This window comes from Sus scrofa, chromosome 2 (assembly GCF_054392235.1).
Source record: "Sus scrofa isolate SSC_HxYL_T2T_F1_AM1 chromosome 2, Sscrofa_HxYL_maternal_Yorkshire_Landrace_v2.0, whole genome shotgun sequence".
NCBI classification, from domain to species: domain Eukaryota; kingdom Metazoa; phylum Chordata; class Mammalia; order Artiodactyla; family Suidae; genus Sus; species Sus scrofa.
This window is the reverse complement of record NC_139384.1, coordinates 43319961-43338047: the sequence shown is the minus strand read 5'-3', so window position 1 is coordinate 43338047 and position 18087 is coordinate 43319961. Positions and strand designations below refer to the sequence as shown.

At 44.4% G+C, this 18087-nt stretch overlaps 2 protein-coding genes and 1 long non-coding RNA gene across 15 annotated transcripts in view; 1 reads left to right on the top strand and 2 right to left on the bottom strand.

Annotated features, from left to right (window-relative positions):
* Positions 1 to 18087, bottom strand: part of LOC146405339 (uncharacterized) — an 855846-nt gene that overhangs the window by 162720 nt on the left and 675039 nt on the right. The window lies entirely within an intron of this gene.
* The window catches only part of ZDHHC13 (zinc finger DHHC-type palmitoyltransferase 13), a 137939-nt gene that overhangs the window by 113959 nt on the left and 5893 nt on the right, over positions 1 to 18087 (top strand). For 4 of the 8 annotated variants that reach the window (XR_014837196.1, XR_014837197.1, XR_014837195.1 and 1 more), the window contains 4 exons: positions 2161 to 2294; positions 15208 to 15299; positions 16432 to 16547; positions 17249 to 17363. The gene's annotated coding sequence lies outside the window, so the exon portion shown is untranslated. Of the gene's footprint in view, positions 1 to 2160; positions 2338 to 15207; positions 15300 to 16431; positions 16548 to 17248; positions 17364 to 18087 lie in introns of all 8 variants that reach the window. The other 4 variants (XR_014837203.1, XR_014837201.1, XR_014837199.1 and 1 more) reach the window with 2 other exon arrangements.
* Positions 1394 to 18076, bottom strand: E2F8 (E2F transcription factor 8). Of its 6 annotated transcripts, none has more exons than XR_014837193.1 (13): positions 17872 to 18076; positions 16552 to 16668; positions 14253 to 14531; positions 13757 to 13913; positions 12511 to 12825; positions 11849 to 12010; positions 9757 to 9894; positions 8037 to 8240; positions 7636 to 7723; positions 6875 to 7385; positions 3048 to 3180; positions 2531 to 2854; positions 1394 to 2167 (listed from the first exon to the last, which is right to left on the bottom strand). XR_014837193.1 is itself a non-coding variant. In XM_003122925.7 (13 exons), the coding sequence occupies exons 2-13, from the start codon at positions 16564 to 16566 to the stop codon at positions 1985 to 1987; spliced, it is 2580 nt and encodes an 859-aa protein (XP_003122973.2). In that variant the 5' UTR covers positions 16567 to 16668; positions 17872 to 18076; the 3' UTR covers positions 1394 to 1984. The 6 variants fall into 6 exon arrangements, 4 of the variants coding, with proteins under 4 accessions (XP_003122973.2, XP_005661138.1, XP_005661140.1 ...); XR_014837194.1 differs by lacking the exon at positions 17872 to 18076 and adding an exon at positions 16995 to 17437; XM_003122925.7 differs by having other exon boundaries at positions 2531 to 2925.

Here is an 18087-nt window from a genome sequence, read left to right as displayed (position 1 = left end):
CTACCCCCAGCCCCCATCACCTTTACTGTGTCCTGTTGGTTAGAAGGAAGTCACAGGTCCTACCCACGGTCAAGGGGAGGGGATACACAAGGGCCTGAATGCCAGGAGATGGGGGTTATGGGGCAACCTTATGAATCTGAATGGCAGCACTCGGTCAGACCATCCCTCCTTTCTTTCTGTGCATCTGTCTTCCCCAGGGAGATACCCCTCCACATGGAGACCTGAAGAGGGACAGAACAAAACGTGGCCTCCAGCTCAGCTATAGGGGAGCAGGAGGGGATGTCAGGAGCTTCATCTCCTGGGAGCTACAGCAACTGTCTGTCTGGGTTGTTTCTCTCAATTCTGTATGCAATTCATGTAGTAGCCTCCACTGAATTGCATCTTTGTCTATATCTGGTAACTTCTCTTGATTGCATGGAAATGCTCTTTCTTCACTTTTTTTTTTTTTTTTTTGGTATGTACATACCATCTTCCTCAATAGTACTATAAACACCCTAAAGGTGGGAGCCATTTCTTGTATCAAGAGCCATTCACACACCCTCCAAGTAGGTTTATAAATGCAAAGGCAGGAGTTCCTGTTGTGGTGTGACTAGTAACGACAAAGTTGCAAGTTTGATTCCTGGCCTCGCTCAGTGAGGATCTGGTGTTGCTGTGAGCGGTGGTACAGGTCACAGACACGGCTTGGATTGCGCATTACTGTGGCTGTGGTGTAGGCTGGCAGCTGTAGCTCCGATTTGACCCCTAGCCTAGGAACCTCCATATGTCGTGGGTACAGCCCTAAATAGCAAATAAATAAATAAATAATAAATGCAAAGGCAGAGGTACTTTGGAGAATCAGTTCATACTGGTTCTCTGGTGGTGTGAAAGAAGGGGGTCCCTTTTGTAATGTCGTAGCTGTACAAGGTTGTGCAAACAAAACACATCTGTTTGAAAGGAGGTGAGCTTATAGATGCACAGATTACCCTTGAAACAATGTGCTTTGTTCCTACTAGAGCTGCTGGGCATGCAGCTGGAAGCAGATAGGTAGTGACTAAAGAGGGCAAAGACATGAGTTAAGTCCTTGCATGCACACACAACATGACCTTGGACTTGCTGCTTTAATCTCTGGGAGCCTCAGTGACCTCATTGTCCTAGTTTGTAGCAGCCATGCTTTAAAAATGTGTAGCACAGTACCTGGCACATAATAAACATGCAGGGAATAGATATTGTGATGATCCTTTAAGACCCAGACCAGGAGAGGTACAGGTCAATTCTTAAGGTACAATTTGATGCATAACAAGAGGATCAAGGAGATGCATGCTCAACACATCATACCTCATTCCTTCTCTTGAAGCTCATGGAGGGTTTGATGTGGTAGTTCCTTGAGTGTGGAGGCAATCAGAATCCTTACTGCTGCTTTCCCAAAATATATTTTAGAAAAGTTTTAATTTGAACAACTTATGATTAAAAATACATTTTATAAATAATTTTTCCATGGACGTGATTGAGGATTGTTGCGAACTTTACAAAGACATACTGCAACCACAACGGATTAAAGCAATTACAAAAAAATATAGCTACAGCCCTTCTATTTAAAAATACAATATTATACATCACAGCGTTTTCTTTGTGCACAGTTGAAGAAAATGCTGTGTTAGGCCTGTCACAGATTCACAAAAGGGAAGTAAACTTTAACACAGTTATTCTGCATAATAGTAGAGGCACAGCTGAAAGAAATGAATCTTCCTCCCTGGAAGTTATTATACCTTAGTTCAACATTTTACTTTTATTTTGTAAGACTGATAGCTGAACGTAGCTTAATACAAATATATATTTATATGTGTGAGTGTATGTATAAGTATGAAAACAAGTGTCTGTTTTGAAATTATGTAAACTCCCAACATATTTACAGTATTTTCAGAGAATGTGTTCTCTCAATCAGTCTGAGTAACATCTTCTCTCTTAAAGAACTCTTTAGAAAATGAAATGAAGCCACATCTGTCCTTTAGGGGACATCCTCCGTTGAGACTTCCAGTTTTCGCTGTGGGACAAAGAGAGATGCTATGGAGGTTTTATCAGCACCATCAAAATCCACATAGGCTGAGCCGGTCGGCTTCGTTGGTCCGCCTGGGGTACGGAAGAAACTTTCGGCCACTAATTGAGACCCTTTGGGTGTCACAGGAACAGGCTGGTTGGAAAGACAGAAATGGAGACATGTCAAGACCACAGAGACAGAGATGTCCTGGCTGCCTTAGAAAACTGGACCAGGAAGATCATCACCCGGTGGGAGCCTAGCATGACCTGAAATCTGCTAGGTAAGCCTGGATGAATTTCACACTCTCAATTATTTTTGTTAAGGTGAGACAGAAAGCTCATGATAGCTCAATAATACAGCTGCCTGGGGCACTCTTCCTGGGTTTGGAAGGAAGGCAGGCCTTTAATCTCCTCATTCTCCCAAAGAAGAAAAGCAAAAATGAGTCTCCCATGATACTGGTATGTGGGACTTAATAAAACCAAGGGAAAAGATAAATTAAAATGGAAATACTCTCACCTGCTGTGCCCCCATCACAGCCACTGATTGTCCATTTGTTTGGTTCTGGCCCGGGACTGGAGTGTCATACTTGGTGGCCCTTCCTTGCTGAGCGCCTGCATTTTCTGGTGCGACGCTAACAGCCTCTATTCTTGGAGACACGGGTACAGTGCCGGGCCCGGGACTGGCGGACACCGGCACACTGGGGGAGATGAGCCCCAGGTGCTGCAGGGTGAAGTTTACAATGGCTGAGCTCGGGTTCTGGACGGGAACAGGGTGGCTCGAAGTGAGAACCGGGCTGTTCCCCACGGGGACGGCCGCCACGGAAGTTGGTGAGACCATTAGCTTCAAAGGTGTTACATGAAAAGAGGGAAAATTAACAGCAGTGAGTTCGGAGGATGTCACTGGAATAACACCTGGAAAGAAAAGGGGGGGTGGAGAATATCTTAAAAGCACAGGCCTTTGTCCGAGAAGCGTCCAAGCGCTTAAGTGAACTTGAGAATGACCCACGTTTGAACAGTGTTTTACGTACACTCACCTGCGATTGGGGAGCTGTAGATCCTGTGGTTTGGGGAAAGTGTACCTGAGTTTTCTTTACTAGACAAAATGGATTCTGCCCCCAGGGTTGAGCACTGGGTGAGAGGGATTAGGTATCCTGATGGGAACAAGGTCTAGAAAACAAGGAGGAAGGGTTTATTTTACAAACACGAGCAGGAAGAAAAGTGGCCGGGTGCCTCTTCCAGGACTAATATCCCTGGGTGGTGGTTTGTCTCATCAGACCAAAGCCTCCAAGAGTGTGGACCACGGGCAGGCCAAGTATAGGGCTCCGTGAAGACAATATCCCTCCCTCCCATTCCAACACTCCTCTTGAATAATACAAACCGTGTGTTTCTTAAATACCACGGAGCCTAAGATCTGTGATCCTGAAGTGTCCTAAAGCTAGCACTGAGCCTGCCTAAGGCAGATTCACCCAGCACACCCCTGTGACACCGATATCCTACGTCCTGCTACCACACCTCTTGGTATGATGTGGTGCTGTCAGAACAAGTCTAACGCAGCTTGACCTCGAAATGGCACTGCTGTGTTATTATCTGATTGCCCTTGAATTACGTAGGGTGGTGTCTCCCAAAGAGTATTCTAGGGACCCAGGTTCTCTGGGATGCAAGCAGGCACTAGCTGACTCATAGACAAGTATGTTTGGGAAATGCTGAATTAAACAAAGGAAGATGGTGTCTTTATTACAGAGTTTCTGTGGGACTTTTCTGATGGCATACATTGTAAATCTCCAAGGGCACATTCAGCTTGTAACATTTCCCAGGCTATTCAGCAACTAATCTTTGGTAGCATCGGGATTCAAGGAAAAGAGGTTAGGAAATGTTGGTTCAGAGGAAAGGAATGCCAAACCATAGGCCAAAAATACAGCCTTCTGGCTGTTTTTGTAAATAAAATTGTATTTGAACATAGCCATGCCCATTCATTTATTTATGTAATATCTATAGATGCATTCCTATTTTTTCGGCCCATTTGAATAAGTGCAAGAGAGACCATCTGGCCCACAAAGCCAAAAACATTTACTATCTTGTCCTTTACAAAAAAGAAAAAAAAAAAAAGATTGCTGATTTTTGATTCGAAACAAAGGAATTACAGAACTGTAGATTTTCCCCCTAGTACTTTATGTTCTAATGATATCAGGCAAACCCTCTTAGTATATACAAATGAAAAGGCAAGGCAGCAGGATTCAAAACTTACAAATAAAAAAAGGGAGCTGATTAATTCATAGCAGACACCCAACTGTCATGCAGCCAAAGCTTTAGGCAATAAAGTTATATTCAACAGAAATGCGCAGCAAGTTGGGTTGTGTGTGTCCCCACTATGCCTGCTGTACTTTTGCAAACAGAAGAGAACCTACATGGGTGGCTGAGCCGCCTGAAAAGTCTGCTCAGCCTTACCATGAGCAGGACCGGGAAAAGCCAAAAGCAGCTCTTGTAAACCAGGGGCCCTTCTTTTATCTCCATCCAGATCTTTCTTCTCACCATTGTCAAAACAGCAGTCTGTGCTTTGATCTAGCTATTAATAGGAACCGTCTTTTTCCTTAGGAACCAGTGAAATCAGAATCCACAAAGCTAAAGGGTATCACAAATGTTCAGTGTTGTTTTTTAGATGTTTGCTTTTATTCAATATCTTTTCTAGTGGGTTCCTTGAAGCCTGTGGGAATAGAGAATTTTTAAGGGGCAGCTTTAGGTGTTTTACAAATAGCTGCTCTTTGCTCATGGCCTGAGTTTTCCTGGTTGCTGATTTAACTCTTTTCAAATCTCTAGCAAAATCTGTAATACTGTCATAATAATTGTTTCTCCATTTTCTACAAACAGCATTCATCACAAAATTTCTCCACCTATAATACTAATTCCTTAAAAAAACAAAACAAAACAAAAACTTGGATTAAATTAGCAAGATGGCAGAATGGGTCAGAGTTCAACTTGAGCATCTTTTTATCCAGCCTATGCTAGCACTCCTGTCCTCTCTTCCTGTGACACCGTCCTGTTTTATTTTCACCATATTTCTTATCATCCACCCCTGAGAGGTGTGTGTTTATTTGTATACTGTTCTCTCTCCACCCCCAGCCATGTAGGTTCTCAGTAAATGTTTGCTGAATGAATTGACACATGAGTTCCTCACTTTCTCTGTTCTGCTCTTTTAGTTCAGGCTAAAAAGAAATAGTTAAAAGGAAGTCAGAGATGAAAAAAGAAGCAGGGGATGGGAAGACTCTATCCTGTGAAAACCCTAATGCTGAATAACTTAAGTGAGCAACAGGAGGCCATTATTAAATCATACCCATTGGCCCAAAGAGATTATGGACCTCCCAGAAAATCGAATCAGGCCAAAACCTTGTGATTTTCCTCCTAGCATGGATATGAAATGCAAAGTGATACTCTGCTAAGATAATAGATGTTTTGAATGGTTACCATGAGGCCATCCTCAGGGAAGATTTGACAAACTCTAAAGCCTCCTTAATAACCACAGTTACAGATAATACCCTTCAGCTTATACGGTGCCTTAAAAGGATCACAAATCTCTTTCTATATAACGTCATGTAATAAATTCACTTAACTGCACAAAAACTGTAATATGGCCCTGGGGCGAGGGCTCAAAAGCAACCATTCCCAAAAGCAGGTGCTGGGTTTGGTTTGATCCAGAGTGCTATGCTTTACACACAGAAGATGATAGGAAAAACTGGCAGAACAAATTTTTTTTGTTTGTTTTCTTTTTAGGGCTGCACCTGCAGTATAGGGAAGTTCCCAGGCTAGGGGTTGAATAGGAGCTACAGCTGCCAGCCTATACCACGGCCACAGCAACACAGGATCCAAGCTATGTCTGCGACCTGCACCACAGCTCACGGCAATGCCAGATCCTTAACTCACTGAGCGAGGCCAGGGTTTGAACCCGAATCCTCACAGATCCTAGTCAGGTTTGTTAACTGCTGAGCCACGAAGGGAACTCCAGAACAAATTCTTTATAGATGTGGAAAAGCAAGATGTAGAGATGGGGAAATAACTTGAGTTTCACAGTAGAGACAAAGGGAGAGATTTAACTTCTGCTTCCACACTTGGTGGTGTTTGTTGATTTGGTGACGATACCTTTCACATATAATTGTCCTAAGGGAGGAAAATGAGATAATGTATGTACAAGTGCCTCATACTTCTGCTGTCTGGTATGTGGGAAGCCATCCAATAAATGTAAATTCCTTCCTGAGTTAAACTCCATCGAGGAAAAAAATTGTCTAGGACATTGAAAATCTCTAGGAAACCCATGTGTCGGATACACCTAAAATTTGCCAAGCTAAGTTTGATTTTTCTATTTACACACAATAGAAATTTTGACTTAAATTTTAAGGTAGAAAGTAAAAACAGGGGAGGGGGGGTCAGTTTCTTCTCTAGGCACCAGATGCCAGTTACATGACATCAAATAAACCTCAAGGAAATGAGTCAGAGAGCAGGAGTTAAGGGAACCCTGTGCACCCAATCCATTCATTTGGGGTTACGTCTGCTTGTCAATTATTTAAGACTTTCATGACAGGTGTTTGCATTCCAGCGTGTGACAGAGAAATGGACTTAAGGACAACCACCCACGGTGCTTTAAAAAGAGCAAATAATCCCTTCCTCCAAAGGTTAAAACTGTCCCTGCCGTCATCCCAGTCTGGGGATTAGCCGTCAGAGGCCTTGTTTGGATTATGGGATGCTGAGCAACAGCCAGCTCCCTGTTTCTGAGGGACTGCTCTCCTCTCTGGGAAATTTCACCAGCCAGCAGATCCTCTTCTCCTCAACTGGGGAGTTCTCAATGCTTCGCATGGGGCAAGGCTGTACTTACTGCGGAGACATTTTCAAGTCCTTTCAGGTCTTCTTTAAATTTCTTTTTGGAACCAGCGTCCTCGAGCAGGCTTGCTCTCTTTGAGCCCCTTTCTCCAGCAGGCTCCCTATCTCGGTTCTTTGGCCCTTGTCTCTCCGGCCTGGTAGAGGCACTGCACTTGGTCACATCACTGGCTGCGTTCTCAGTGGTGGCATCGGTGGAGTCTTTTGATCCTGCAGCTTTAGAAGAAGGGGTGGGGCAGACCGAGGGTCTCGGGCCTTGGGGCGACGTCACGCTTTGGGCTTGGGCAGGCTGCAAGTAGATGGCATAGGATGGGCCCGAAGGGGCCTGAGGTAGGATCACGGGCACTGCCGATGACAATGGGCTGGGGATGAGGGGGAGCACCCCCAGAGGCTGGATGAGGGACGGCGCCGTCATCTCCAGCTCAGCATTTGCTGGAGTGTCCAGAGAGGCCACGGGCTTGCAGTGCCCAGATCTTGCCAGTTGGACTTTCACTTTTTTTCTGGGTTCACTAAAAGATAAGATTTAAAATGTGACACAATGGAAACACATTTTCTCTAAAATGTTCTACCACTTTAGACTGCCCCAGACTGATGCTGTGCTTTTATGGAACGAGCATATAGTTTCTGTAATGATTCTGTATGAGTTATAGAAAAGATTATCGCACTAGTTTCCAAGGCCCATTCTTACATCAAATAACTAGTCCTAATGATGCAATGTAAAGTACCGTGTCCTGTTACTCAAGAGCGTTGCCAGCCTACCTTGATTGCTCTTCTAACTGCATTTTGCAAATAGCTGCGAGTTGGGCCATTTTACTCGGGAAAGGCGCAGAATTCTGAGAACTCTCAGCTGGTAAAATAAAAAGGAGGTTGGGGGGGAGTTGGTCAAAGCAAGAGAATAAATGTTCACGCAGATGAAACATCACTAAAGTCAGAGCAACAGAAAACAGGTGCTACCCACAACATCACACAGCAATTAAAATGATAAACCCTACAAGTCACTTTTTTATCCCTTAATTCATGTATAAGTTAGGCTTCAAGTGGGTTTGGGAATATGGAAATTGAAACAATTCTCCAGCAAGTTCTTTAGGGATCAAGTAAGCTAAAAAGTCAGATAAAAAGGCATTCTTCCGAGCAGAGCCCTGACATGATGGAAAACATACCTTTGTTGGTTTTGATAGGGCTACTGGGAGCGGAATTTATCTTTCTCCGATCACTTTCTATGCTCTTTACCAGTTTGATGAGAGATGGGTGTCGAGTGAAGTTTGGTTTCCCATGTGTGGAAAAGAGGTTTTTGGCACAGTTCTCTTTTGAAGGCCGCCTCACTTCCAAATCAGAGGGAGTAAAGGGAAGGACTGGGCTGAGACCTGACATCGAAAAGGACAGTGTGTGAATACACAGGTGGATTGGCTTCCTTCTGGGGGATGAAGTCAGAGTATGGTTCTCAAATGATTTTAGGAATTAAAGTAGCAACAGTTAGAGAGCACCTACTGTGTGCCAGATACCGTTTGACGGGCTTTACCTACAAAACCTTGTTTATTATTAAATGAGTTCCCTTTAATAATGAATTTATTTCACACTTTAACATCTCTGAATCCCACCATACCTTATAACCTGCAGTGTGCTAAAGCATGATTGCCAGTGGTTTTTCTTTCTTATCGATATATAAAATACCGTGCAACTCAGAATGAGCGGAATCTTAATTTGATGAAATATGGTGACCCTCACTGCTGTGGACTGAATGTTTGTGCTTCTACCACCCCCTACCCTCTCCCCAAATTCATATGTTGAAACCTAATGCCCAATATGATGGCATTGGGAGGTGGGGCCTTTGGGAGATGCTTAGGTCAGGAGGGCAGAGCCCTCTTGAATAGGGTTAGTGCTTTTATAAAAGAGACCCCACAGAGCTCCCTAGTCCCCTTCCACCATGTAAGGTTATGCTGAAAAGATGGCTGTCTAGAAAGCAGGGCCTCACCAGATCTTGAATCTGTCAGCTCCTTCATGTTGGAATTCCCAGCCTCCAGAACAGTGAGAAGTAAATTTCTGCAGTTTACAAGCCACCCAGTTGGTGGTACTCTGCTTTGGCAGCCTGGACGGACGAATATACTCTCCACAACTTAGGTAGGGACTTCTTAGGAGATGCCTCTCCCATTTCAGAGACATTTTAGACATTAACCAACTGACTCACAGTCTCTCAACTTGTAGAATGTGGTCCTGGGTTATGAGCCTGTCCTCCGAATCTGTGCACCAAAGGACCTCTCTGTGAGGTTATATCCCATATCACAATAACCTCACAAAGGCACTCCCGTTCTTTTCATTTGTGGGTGAGGAACCTGAGCCTTGGAGAAGTAATCTGCCTAAAGCTGCACAGCTGATAAGTGGCAGAGCTGGGATTGGAACCTAGGTCTTCCTCTGCCTCCATGGCCTATGTGTGTTTCTGTGACTTTCCAACACTTCTGGGTAGGGATCTTGGTGAAAAACAAAGTGTCTGAATCCCAGAGTTGGGTTAGAGACTAGAACATGGATACTAGAATGAATTCATTTCATATTTTCCACATGCACAGACTTCAGTTTTGGTCACTGACAAACATAATAATGACAGCAGTATTATCTCATATTTTGTGACGCTTTCAACTTTCTCCAATCCTTTCATACAGATTCTACCTACTGTACAGGGTGTGCGGTGGTTATGGACCTTGGGTTGCTGAAGAAGCCAGATGCCAAACTTTTCACAGTGGCACTCACCTTTAACTGTCTTTTCAGTCACTTCTATATATGTTCTTTCCAGGTGGGAGTGCAGGTAGGAAGGGAAAGGGAAAATATCTGCAAATGTGCATTAATTCAAAATAATGAAATAATGAGTGAAGGAAAACAAATACATACCACTGGGATTTGGACTAATTTCTGGGCCTGTCCATTTAAAAGCTGGTTTTCGGCCTCTTTCTTCTGTAACATGAACTTTCTTGATAAGATCCAGGCTACTCAGAACATTAGCTATATCATACAACCTCCTAATTTTTGCTGGGGGAAAAAAAAGTATATATGTCACTTAAATAGAATAATGAAAGATTAAAGGACTTCGCTTCATAAGGATTTCATGTATATTCAAAGAGCTATTCTAACCATCAATGTCAGAGAAAAATATGATCTTTTAAAGTTCTCCTAATGAAACTGCTTTAATTAAAACAAAAAAGTTTTAAATATTGAAAAGTTGCAGTTACTGCTGATGCCGAATTTTGAAATTAAAAAAGCACATGTTGAAAAAGGAACAATGACTCAATGAATCACCCTAATGGGAACCACGTTATAGATTTCCTAATAATAAGTTACCATTATTGGGCATCTCCTAATGCGGACTCAAGAGAAGTTTATGAACAAATAGAAATAGTGCATCAATGCTAAGTGTATTGCTTTCCTGCTTGTGATGGTTCAAAAAATAAGATTTATTTAATATCATAAGCATGGAAAATTCTATAGCCCATCAAAGTGTATAAGTTTGTAGACTGTCCATATGTAATAGGCAAAGCATAGTTAATTCTATAAATCTTACATGTGTTAAAAGTTGTGTTACAAAAAGTCTGCCTTTACTTCAGCTTGACAATATAAAGTTACAGACTGAGCCTCTCCTTCGCAGCCATGCTAGAAGGTTCTGAATTCCCTAGGGATTCAGCAAATTATACATCTGCAGTTCTGGAATAGTTTCCAGGGCTGTGACTAACCAATGAAATGGGGAGCTGAAAAGTGTCTGGTGACTCAGAGGAAGCAGGCAGCCCATTGATAGGATCGGGATGTGTTTTCTGAAATGACAGCTCTCCCAAGCCAATTGCCAGTGTTATTGCTTTAATCTCTAGTCGTCTGGTCTTTATAGAGATACTATCACCCTGGGGATGGCTGAGTATACTTGCATGGGACAGCTTCACAGGGCTGGGAGGGGGTCTGTGTGAGAGCTCCCAGGTACCCTCCAGCCTGTGCTGTGGCTCAACAGTCAGCCAGTCCCCCGAGTGACTCAAGTCCAGGCCAGACTCTGCCCTACCTGGAGGTTTGCTAATGCCCCCAGGAGAGATGGGCCCCTTCCCATCTGCTGAGCACTCCTTTCCACACCCTCTCTCTACGCTTCTTTGTGGGGGTTCCTGCAAAGAAGGTAAGAGCAGAGCTGTGTTAGGAACCTAATCTATGATCTCTTTCCAACTTAGAACCGATGTTCTGGCTGAAGCCACTCTTTTAAAATGGCGAGCCACGGAGTTCCCGTCATGGCGCAGAGGAAACGAATCCGACTAGGAACCATGAGGCTGCAGGTTCAATCCCTGACCTCGCTCAGTGGGTTGAGGATCTGGCATTGCTGTGAGCTGTGGTATATGCCACAGGTGCGGCACAGATCCTGCCTTGCTGTGGCTGTGGCACAGGCTGGCAACTGTAGCTCTGATTTGATCCCTAGCCTGGGAATCTCCATATGCTGCAGGTGCAGCCCTAAAAAAGCAAAATAAATCAATAAAATATACATTGAAAAAAGTAAAAATTAAAAAAAAAAACCCCAAAAAACAAAATGGTGAGCCAACTGTGCTGCAGATCACTTCTGGGGACCATGTGAGAAGTTATTTACATCCTGGAATATGAGAGTCAGCGGAAAGAGCAGAGACATGGGTTCCAGTCCCTCTTTACAATTTACTACTCACTCAAGACTTCAGAGACTGCAGATGCTACAGCCGTAAAATGAGGACAATGTTACAGTGTCAAATGAGGTAACATTTAAGAACTGTATAAGCCAAAGTGTCAGATAAGAGTCGTTATATACCTATCTCTGCATCCTAAAGTCTGCTAAAGCTGTATCATCATGGCTTCTGGGGAGAAGTGAAGATACAAAAGCATAACTAGAAGTGACCTGTGTATATAGCAAATGTATTTGGAAACCAGCTAATAACCGAGATTTCATCATTTAAGGGTAGGTACAAAAGTCCACGGCAGTCGTGCCACTTACTTTTAAACTTGCTTTTATCCAAATCTTCCACGTGGTCCTCACCAATTAAAATCTTGGCAGCAATTTCCAGGCTTACTATCTGAGGTGTTGATACCAAAAACAGCATCACAAATTTCTGGCTCATTACTCTTAAAGACTTGTCTTTGCGGCTGTTTACAGAGGCTTTGGAGAAGAATAAGGATCAGAGAATTAAAATTCATGAAGGGACAAGTGATTTCTAAAGTAACAAGGCTAAAAATATCACAACCTGATCACATAGTTGACATGTAGCATTTTCACGTTAAAAACAGCAGCTCCAAGCAGGGTTCCTGAAGGAAACTTTTCTTTAGACGTAGGAGAGGCACCCAGCCCCTGAGCTTTTCTTTTCTTTTTAAATTTATTTATTCAGTTAGTTAGTTTTTTAGGGTCGCACCTGCGGCATATGGAAGTTCCCAGGCTAGGGGTCCAAACAGAGCTACAGCTGCCGGCCTCTGCCACAGCCACAGCCACACCAGATCTGAGCCACATCTGCCACCTACACCACAGCTCACGGCAACGCCAGATCCTTAAGCCACTGAGCGAGGCCAGGGACTGAACCCACATCCTCATGGATCTTAATCAGGATCATTAACTGCTGAGCCACAAAGGGAACTCCCCCCGAGCTTTTCCATACCAGCTCTCACCTGCCCGAAATTCCACTCCAGGGAGTTCGACAAAACACATGTCCGGGTGCCCGTTCTGGCTAGTGTTTGATTTGGTGATGGGATCCTCTATACTGCAACTCTTACTAAAGTCAAACTCTTGTTCATACTCTTTCTTTTTGATCATCATAATCTGCTCGGCGTACTTGTTCTCCTCGCCGACGCTTTTCAAAGTCCCAAGGGTTTGGTTGAGATTGTGTCTCCCATGCCAAGTGTACCTGTTTTTGGCGAGGCGGCTCACCATGTGTAAACTCTCTAGGACGTTGACGATGTCATAAATTCGTCGGCGCTCGACATCTGCAAAGAACCAGCAATTGCACGTTACTAGGATCAGATTTTGTAATGCGCACAGAATTGAATACCTTTTTCTTCTATGGATTACTAGTTGGTAGGTTCTGGATTATATTACTTTATTTAGGTACCCCAAATTTACCACGGACTTCCTTTTAGCTGTAATTAGATTTGAGCCTATAGGCAGAGGATAAAAGCGGGTAGGGGGGCCAGAGTAACTTTTGCCAAACACTCAGAAAACTGCACTGGTCCTCAGAATAGTACTGACTGAGAGGGAGGGCTAGAGCCCAGCTCCCACCCAGAGGCTGATTCTCGCTGCAAGCTGAAGAAACCATTCTGCAGCCTGGCTCCTCAGTTCAGAGCAAGTTCAGAGACGTAGCTGTTTATAAAACAAGTCGTAAAACAATGCTGCCTTCCTTTCAAGCTTCAGAGCATTGGAAATGCAGTCTGAGAAAATCTCCATTGTGATTTTCTGCTTCTGTTTTAAGACTTAACTGAGACTGGAAACTGTAGGCCTTTTATGTTTAAATTAATAGGGTTTTACAGATTTCCTTGTGGCCTTATTTGTGTCATTACAAACACTGGCTAGATGAGTGTGGGTCTGAAGGAGTGAGTCTATAAAGTCACTTTAAGAAGTATCCATTTCAGAGTTCCCGTGGTGGCCCAGTGGAAACGAGTCTGACTAGGAACCATGAGGATGCGGGTTCGATCCCTGGCCTTGCTCAGTGGGTTAAGGATCCAGCGTTGCTGTGGTGTGGATCGCAGACGAAGCTGGGATCTGGCATTGCTGTAGCTGTGGTATAGGCTGGCAGCTATAGCTCCGATTCGACCCCTAGCCTGGGAACCTCCATTTTAGTGCTGCTGGTGCGGCCCTAAAAAGACAAAAAACAAAAGAAAAACATGAGTATGCATTTCGGTGAGCTCTCTGCAAACTTACTTAGTTCCTCGGCGACTTCATCAAGACAAATGTCATTATTCACAGCAGGGTTGGGGTAATTGGGATATCGAGCTAAGAACTTATGACACAACAATCCTAAACTTTTTTCTTTGCGGCTAGGTTGGGATTTCTCATATTCATCTCCAGATAAGTGTTCCTACAAAGGAAGAGGTAAATAATGTCTTATTCGGAAAGATTAGGGGCACCGGTGCTCAATGACTGACGTATACACAATTTGCTTCAATAGTGGCAAAATTGGGGGGTGGGGGGTGGGGAGCCAGGATAAACTGCTTGACAGGTCGGAAAGGGAAGCAGTTCATAAATAAGCCACAGGTTCAGAATTCCCAGGGCTGTATTTGATGGGGTCCAAAGCGCTCAGGTGCTCTGGTGGGGGGAGAGGATGATGCTTTGTACTGTCGCTGCTTCTGCAACAGCTACAACCCCGCAGCCCAACCCCCAGATCCCCAGGTCTCCATCCAGTCCTCTGCAAACCTACATGTAAACAATCTTTGGCTTCACGTAATCCATTTCTGTTGTCGAACAAACCCCTTTTCTGATCTCTGTTGCGGATCTCGGGGCTCACGGCACTGATGAGCATTTTTAGGTTGGCTGTTGGTGTCCACGGTTCTCCCTGGGAGATTTCCTTGGGCTTGGTGGGTGTGGTTAAAGGGCCAAGGTCAGGCTGGATCTCTGCCAACACAATATTTGCTGTAGTAGATTCTTTCAGAGGTGTTTTCATCAGTCCCCTTTTATGTGGCTCGAAAAAGAGATTTTCCTGGTTCAAAACAAGTAAATTATTAAATCCACTGTACAGAAGGATTTAGCAGATAGCTCTTGACTCTAGGAATTGTATAATTAATAGAATGGGGTGCTAAGGAAAAAATGCCTAGTGAGGTTGTAGAGTTGATTAAATTCATAACTGTATTCCAATGAGCACGTGTCACTTGGCCATTCTAATAGCTAAATTTCCTATTTTTAATTTTTTCACAAAGCATGGACTTGAAACTTTCATCATATGTTCTAAGAATTTAAAAAGAAAACTTTAAGATGTATAATTAAAAAAATGTTTTTGAAATAATTTTAGATTTAGAGAAGAGTTGCAAAGTTACAACAGAGAATTTCTATATACCTTGAACTGATAATTTTAAGTGATCCCAAACTCCTTGGAATGATTTTTACTAATGACACTGTAATAAGTAAAGATCTCCATCGCAGAAATCGTGTCCTATTCATCTGTGTGTCCACATGGTACAATAGCTGCATGGAGTGGGTACTTAATAAAACACCACTGATGCAGAAGTGTCACAGAGTCAAGGAAACAAGGGTGAGGGCTAGCAAGTGGTCAAGACTCACTGGCAAAATCCAAAAGCAAGCAAAATCCAGAGTGCCAACAAGCAGGATTTCTGATCAGAAAGTCTGCTCTTTGAATATTTAATCCTTTCACTCTGCAGATGGAGAAAATGGAACCCACAGAAGTAAAATTAGTAACCCAAGACCACAAAGCTAGTTCCTGGAAGGGGCTGAACTGCCACCCAGACAGAAGGTAAATTAACAGCAGCTCACAGTGAAGATTACTGGAGACTATGTTTCTTCTAATTTTGTCCAAGGGGGACTTCACACATTCTTACCATTTGTATCTACTTCAAAGAAAATGCTTGGGATGGTAGAAAGAATAGATTCAATTAAAAATGCTTTAGGAACAAAGATTAGTGGGACTATTTTTTACGTCTGTGACTCCTTAGGATTCATCAAATGCTTTTCCATGTGTATTTTCTCCCAATCCTGTAGTCCAATTTTGCAGAAGAGGACATCCAGGCTAAGAGAGGTTTACATAGTACTTGAACCTGAATCTCCTCCATTCAACTATGGTGTTCTTACAGGGAAGTCAGTGTAATGGACCCAAGGGGGGACTCTCCTGAGAAGGTGCACACGAAAGGTGCTGATCCAAGTACAGGATTTTTCTCAAGGCTGCTCTCCTTTGCTTCTAACCATCAGAAGCAATTGCCTTATTTGACTAATATCTAAAACTTTTCAGAAATTTGGCCTATTTCTTTCTTTTCTTTTTTCCTTTTTTTTTTGTCTTTTTGCCTTTTCTTGGACCGCTCCCACGGCATATGGAGGTTCCCAGGCTAGGGGTCTAATTGGAGCTGTAGCCACCGGCCTACACTAGAGCCACAACAATGCGGGATCCGAGCCATATCTGTGACCTACACCACAGCTCACGGCAACGCCAGATGCTTAACCCACTGAGCGAGGCCAGGGAATCCGCAACCTCATGGTCCCTAGTCGGATTCGTTAACCACTGTGCCACGACGGGAACTCCTATTTCATTTTTTTTTTTAACCTATCAGTATTTGGACATCAGTTAACACATCCTCTGACACACTGACAGTGGCCCTCAGAGTTAAAGGAAATTGTTGATTTGGTAGAATATTATCTTAAAAAGAAATCCAATCTCAAATCATATCAAGTGCTCCTTCTGAATGTCCATTTTCAAGAAGGCTCAGAAATATCATAAAGCAGCTAACAAATTTTTATTATTCTCAAAAATACTTTTCTCTCTGCTTATCTCTTTGAAACTTCCACCAAACCATTAAAAGCTAGAAAGATTAACTCTGGGTACATTTTCCTCTCTTCAAAACTTAAATTTCCCCTTTCTTTCTGGGTTTTTACAGGGGCTAACCAAAAAAGGATGTGGCATTAATAAAATATTGGATACTGAAAAGTTATGGAGTTAAATCAGGATGATATTGCATTTAAAACTGCATGGATGAATATTGAAGCTAAAAAGGTACCTTTTCGTTCTCCATTCTGTAAATTTCTCGTACATTTAGTTTCTTTAAAAATGAAAAATCTGCAGTTCTTCCTAAAATCCTGGTGGTTCAAGTAGTCCAATTAAAAAGTTTAATATCCTTAAAGAAGAAGGAAATAGAAAAAGTTAGAGAAAAATGAAAGCAGGAGATCCGTTGAAAATACCTTCATGGACACCGCAGGCTTCTGAAACAAAGGCTGAAGAAAACTGACAGCCTACATTTACATCTTATTCCCGACCACAGATAGCCCCCACGGGGCAGAGATCGCCATCAAATGCTTGTAAATTCCTTCAGCAAACCGATCCGCTGTCGTGAGACTTCACGCAACCCACAGAATTTTTAGTGACAGCCCTCTTCCACCTTTAGAGAAGGCAAACCATTCTCTAGACCCCACTGAGTGGACTGTAGCACGCACAAGCACCCACCTGTTCACAGATCAGAGCTCAGGACTCTGCGCACGAGCCCAGGTTCCAGCTAAACAGATAGGACCCCAAGTATCTGGATAAAAGACTGCTTCTAGCTACCGGAATTTCTCCCTTGACACGCACGTGCATAGGCTCAGCAGTAAAGTCTTGGGAAATAGCTTGATAGGTAACTTCCAAATTCAGTCCTTAAGCTCCAAACGTACTCTGGACATTTAAAGAGTGCCTTATGATCAACTACTTTTTTTTTTTTTAAGACTTTAAAGATGCGGCTTCCTTAAAGCGCTGTATACTCGCTATTCAGGTGGCCAGTTCCGGCCACAGTGTTGGAGCCCACCATGGAAGGCTGCACTTGCTCAGTAAGGCAACCAGGTACAGTCTCCCCGCCGCCACCGGCTCCGCGCCCCGCGCACTTCCCCTTGCGCCAGGCCAACTGCCCCTCCCCCGCCGGGCCCAGTCCGCGCGCCGCCAGCGGGGCAGTTCCCGGACCGCATCTTCGCGGTTTCTAGGGCAACGATTCTCGGCCAATGAGAGTGCCAGCTGCGGGCCTGCGATTGGTTGGCGGCCCCAGGGGCGGGTCTGGACCTTCCGCCTTCGATTTAAAAATTTGGCGCGGAAAGCCTGACTGCGGCCGGCGCCGCCCCTTAGCAGCGCGGGGCTTGAGCGCGGGCAAACCCGCGCCCGGAACCACGGCATCCCCGCCCCTCCCCCTCGCTCGCCCCCTCCCCTCTGCGCGGGAGCTCAGCTCCTCCCTCCACGGCCCCCGGCGGAGCGAGAGGCGGGAAACGGCCGCCGCTGCCGCTGTCCTCCCAAGCCCTCTCCCGATGCCAGGCTGGCCGGGCGCAGCGTCTCTCTGCGCCCCGCTGACCTGTCAGTTTACCTCACAGTTGGAGCCGACGGGGGCTGAGCGGGGCTCCTCGGCACCCCTTCCCCGCTCAGGCCCGGGAGCCCGCGTGTCGGGCAGTCAGTCTGTCCTTATGCCGTGTCGAGGTGGGTGCCGGAGGGAAACGCCGGGACCAGGACTGGCGGGCCGGCGGGCGGGCAGAGGGAACGTGACCGTCCAAGAGCAGTCAAGCCCCCGATTTGAAATTAACCC

Coding starts and splice junctions, on each gene's coding strand:
- E2F8 (XM_003122925.7), bottom strand. Junction 13,914..14,252: donor AAGCCAAAGATTGTTTACAT/GTAGGTTTGCAG, acceptor CTTCCTTTGTAG/GAACACTTATCTGGAGATGA. Junction 9,895..11,848: donor GGATAAAAGCAAGTTTAAAA/GTAAGTGGCACG, acceptor TTTTTCCCCCAG/CAAAAATTAGGAGGTTGTAT.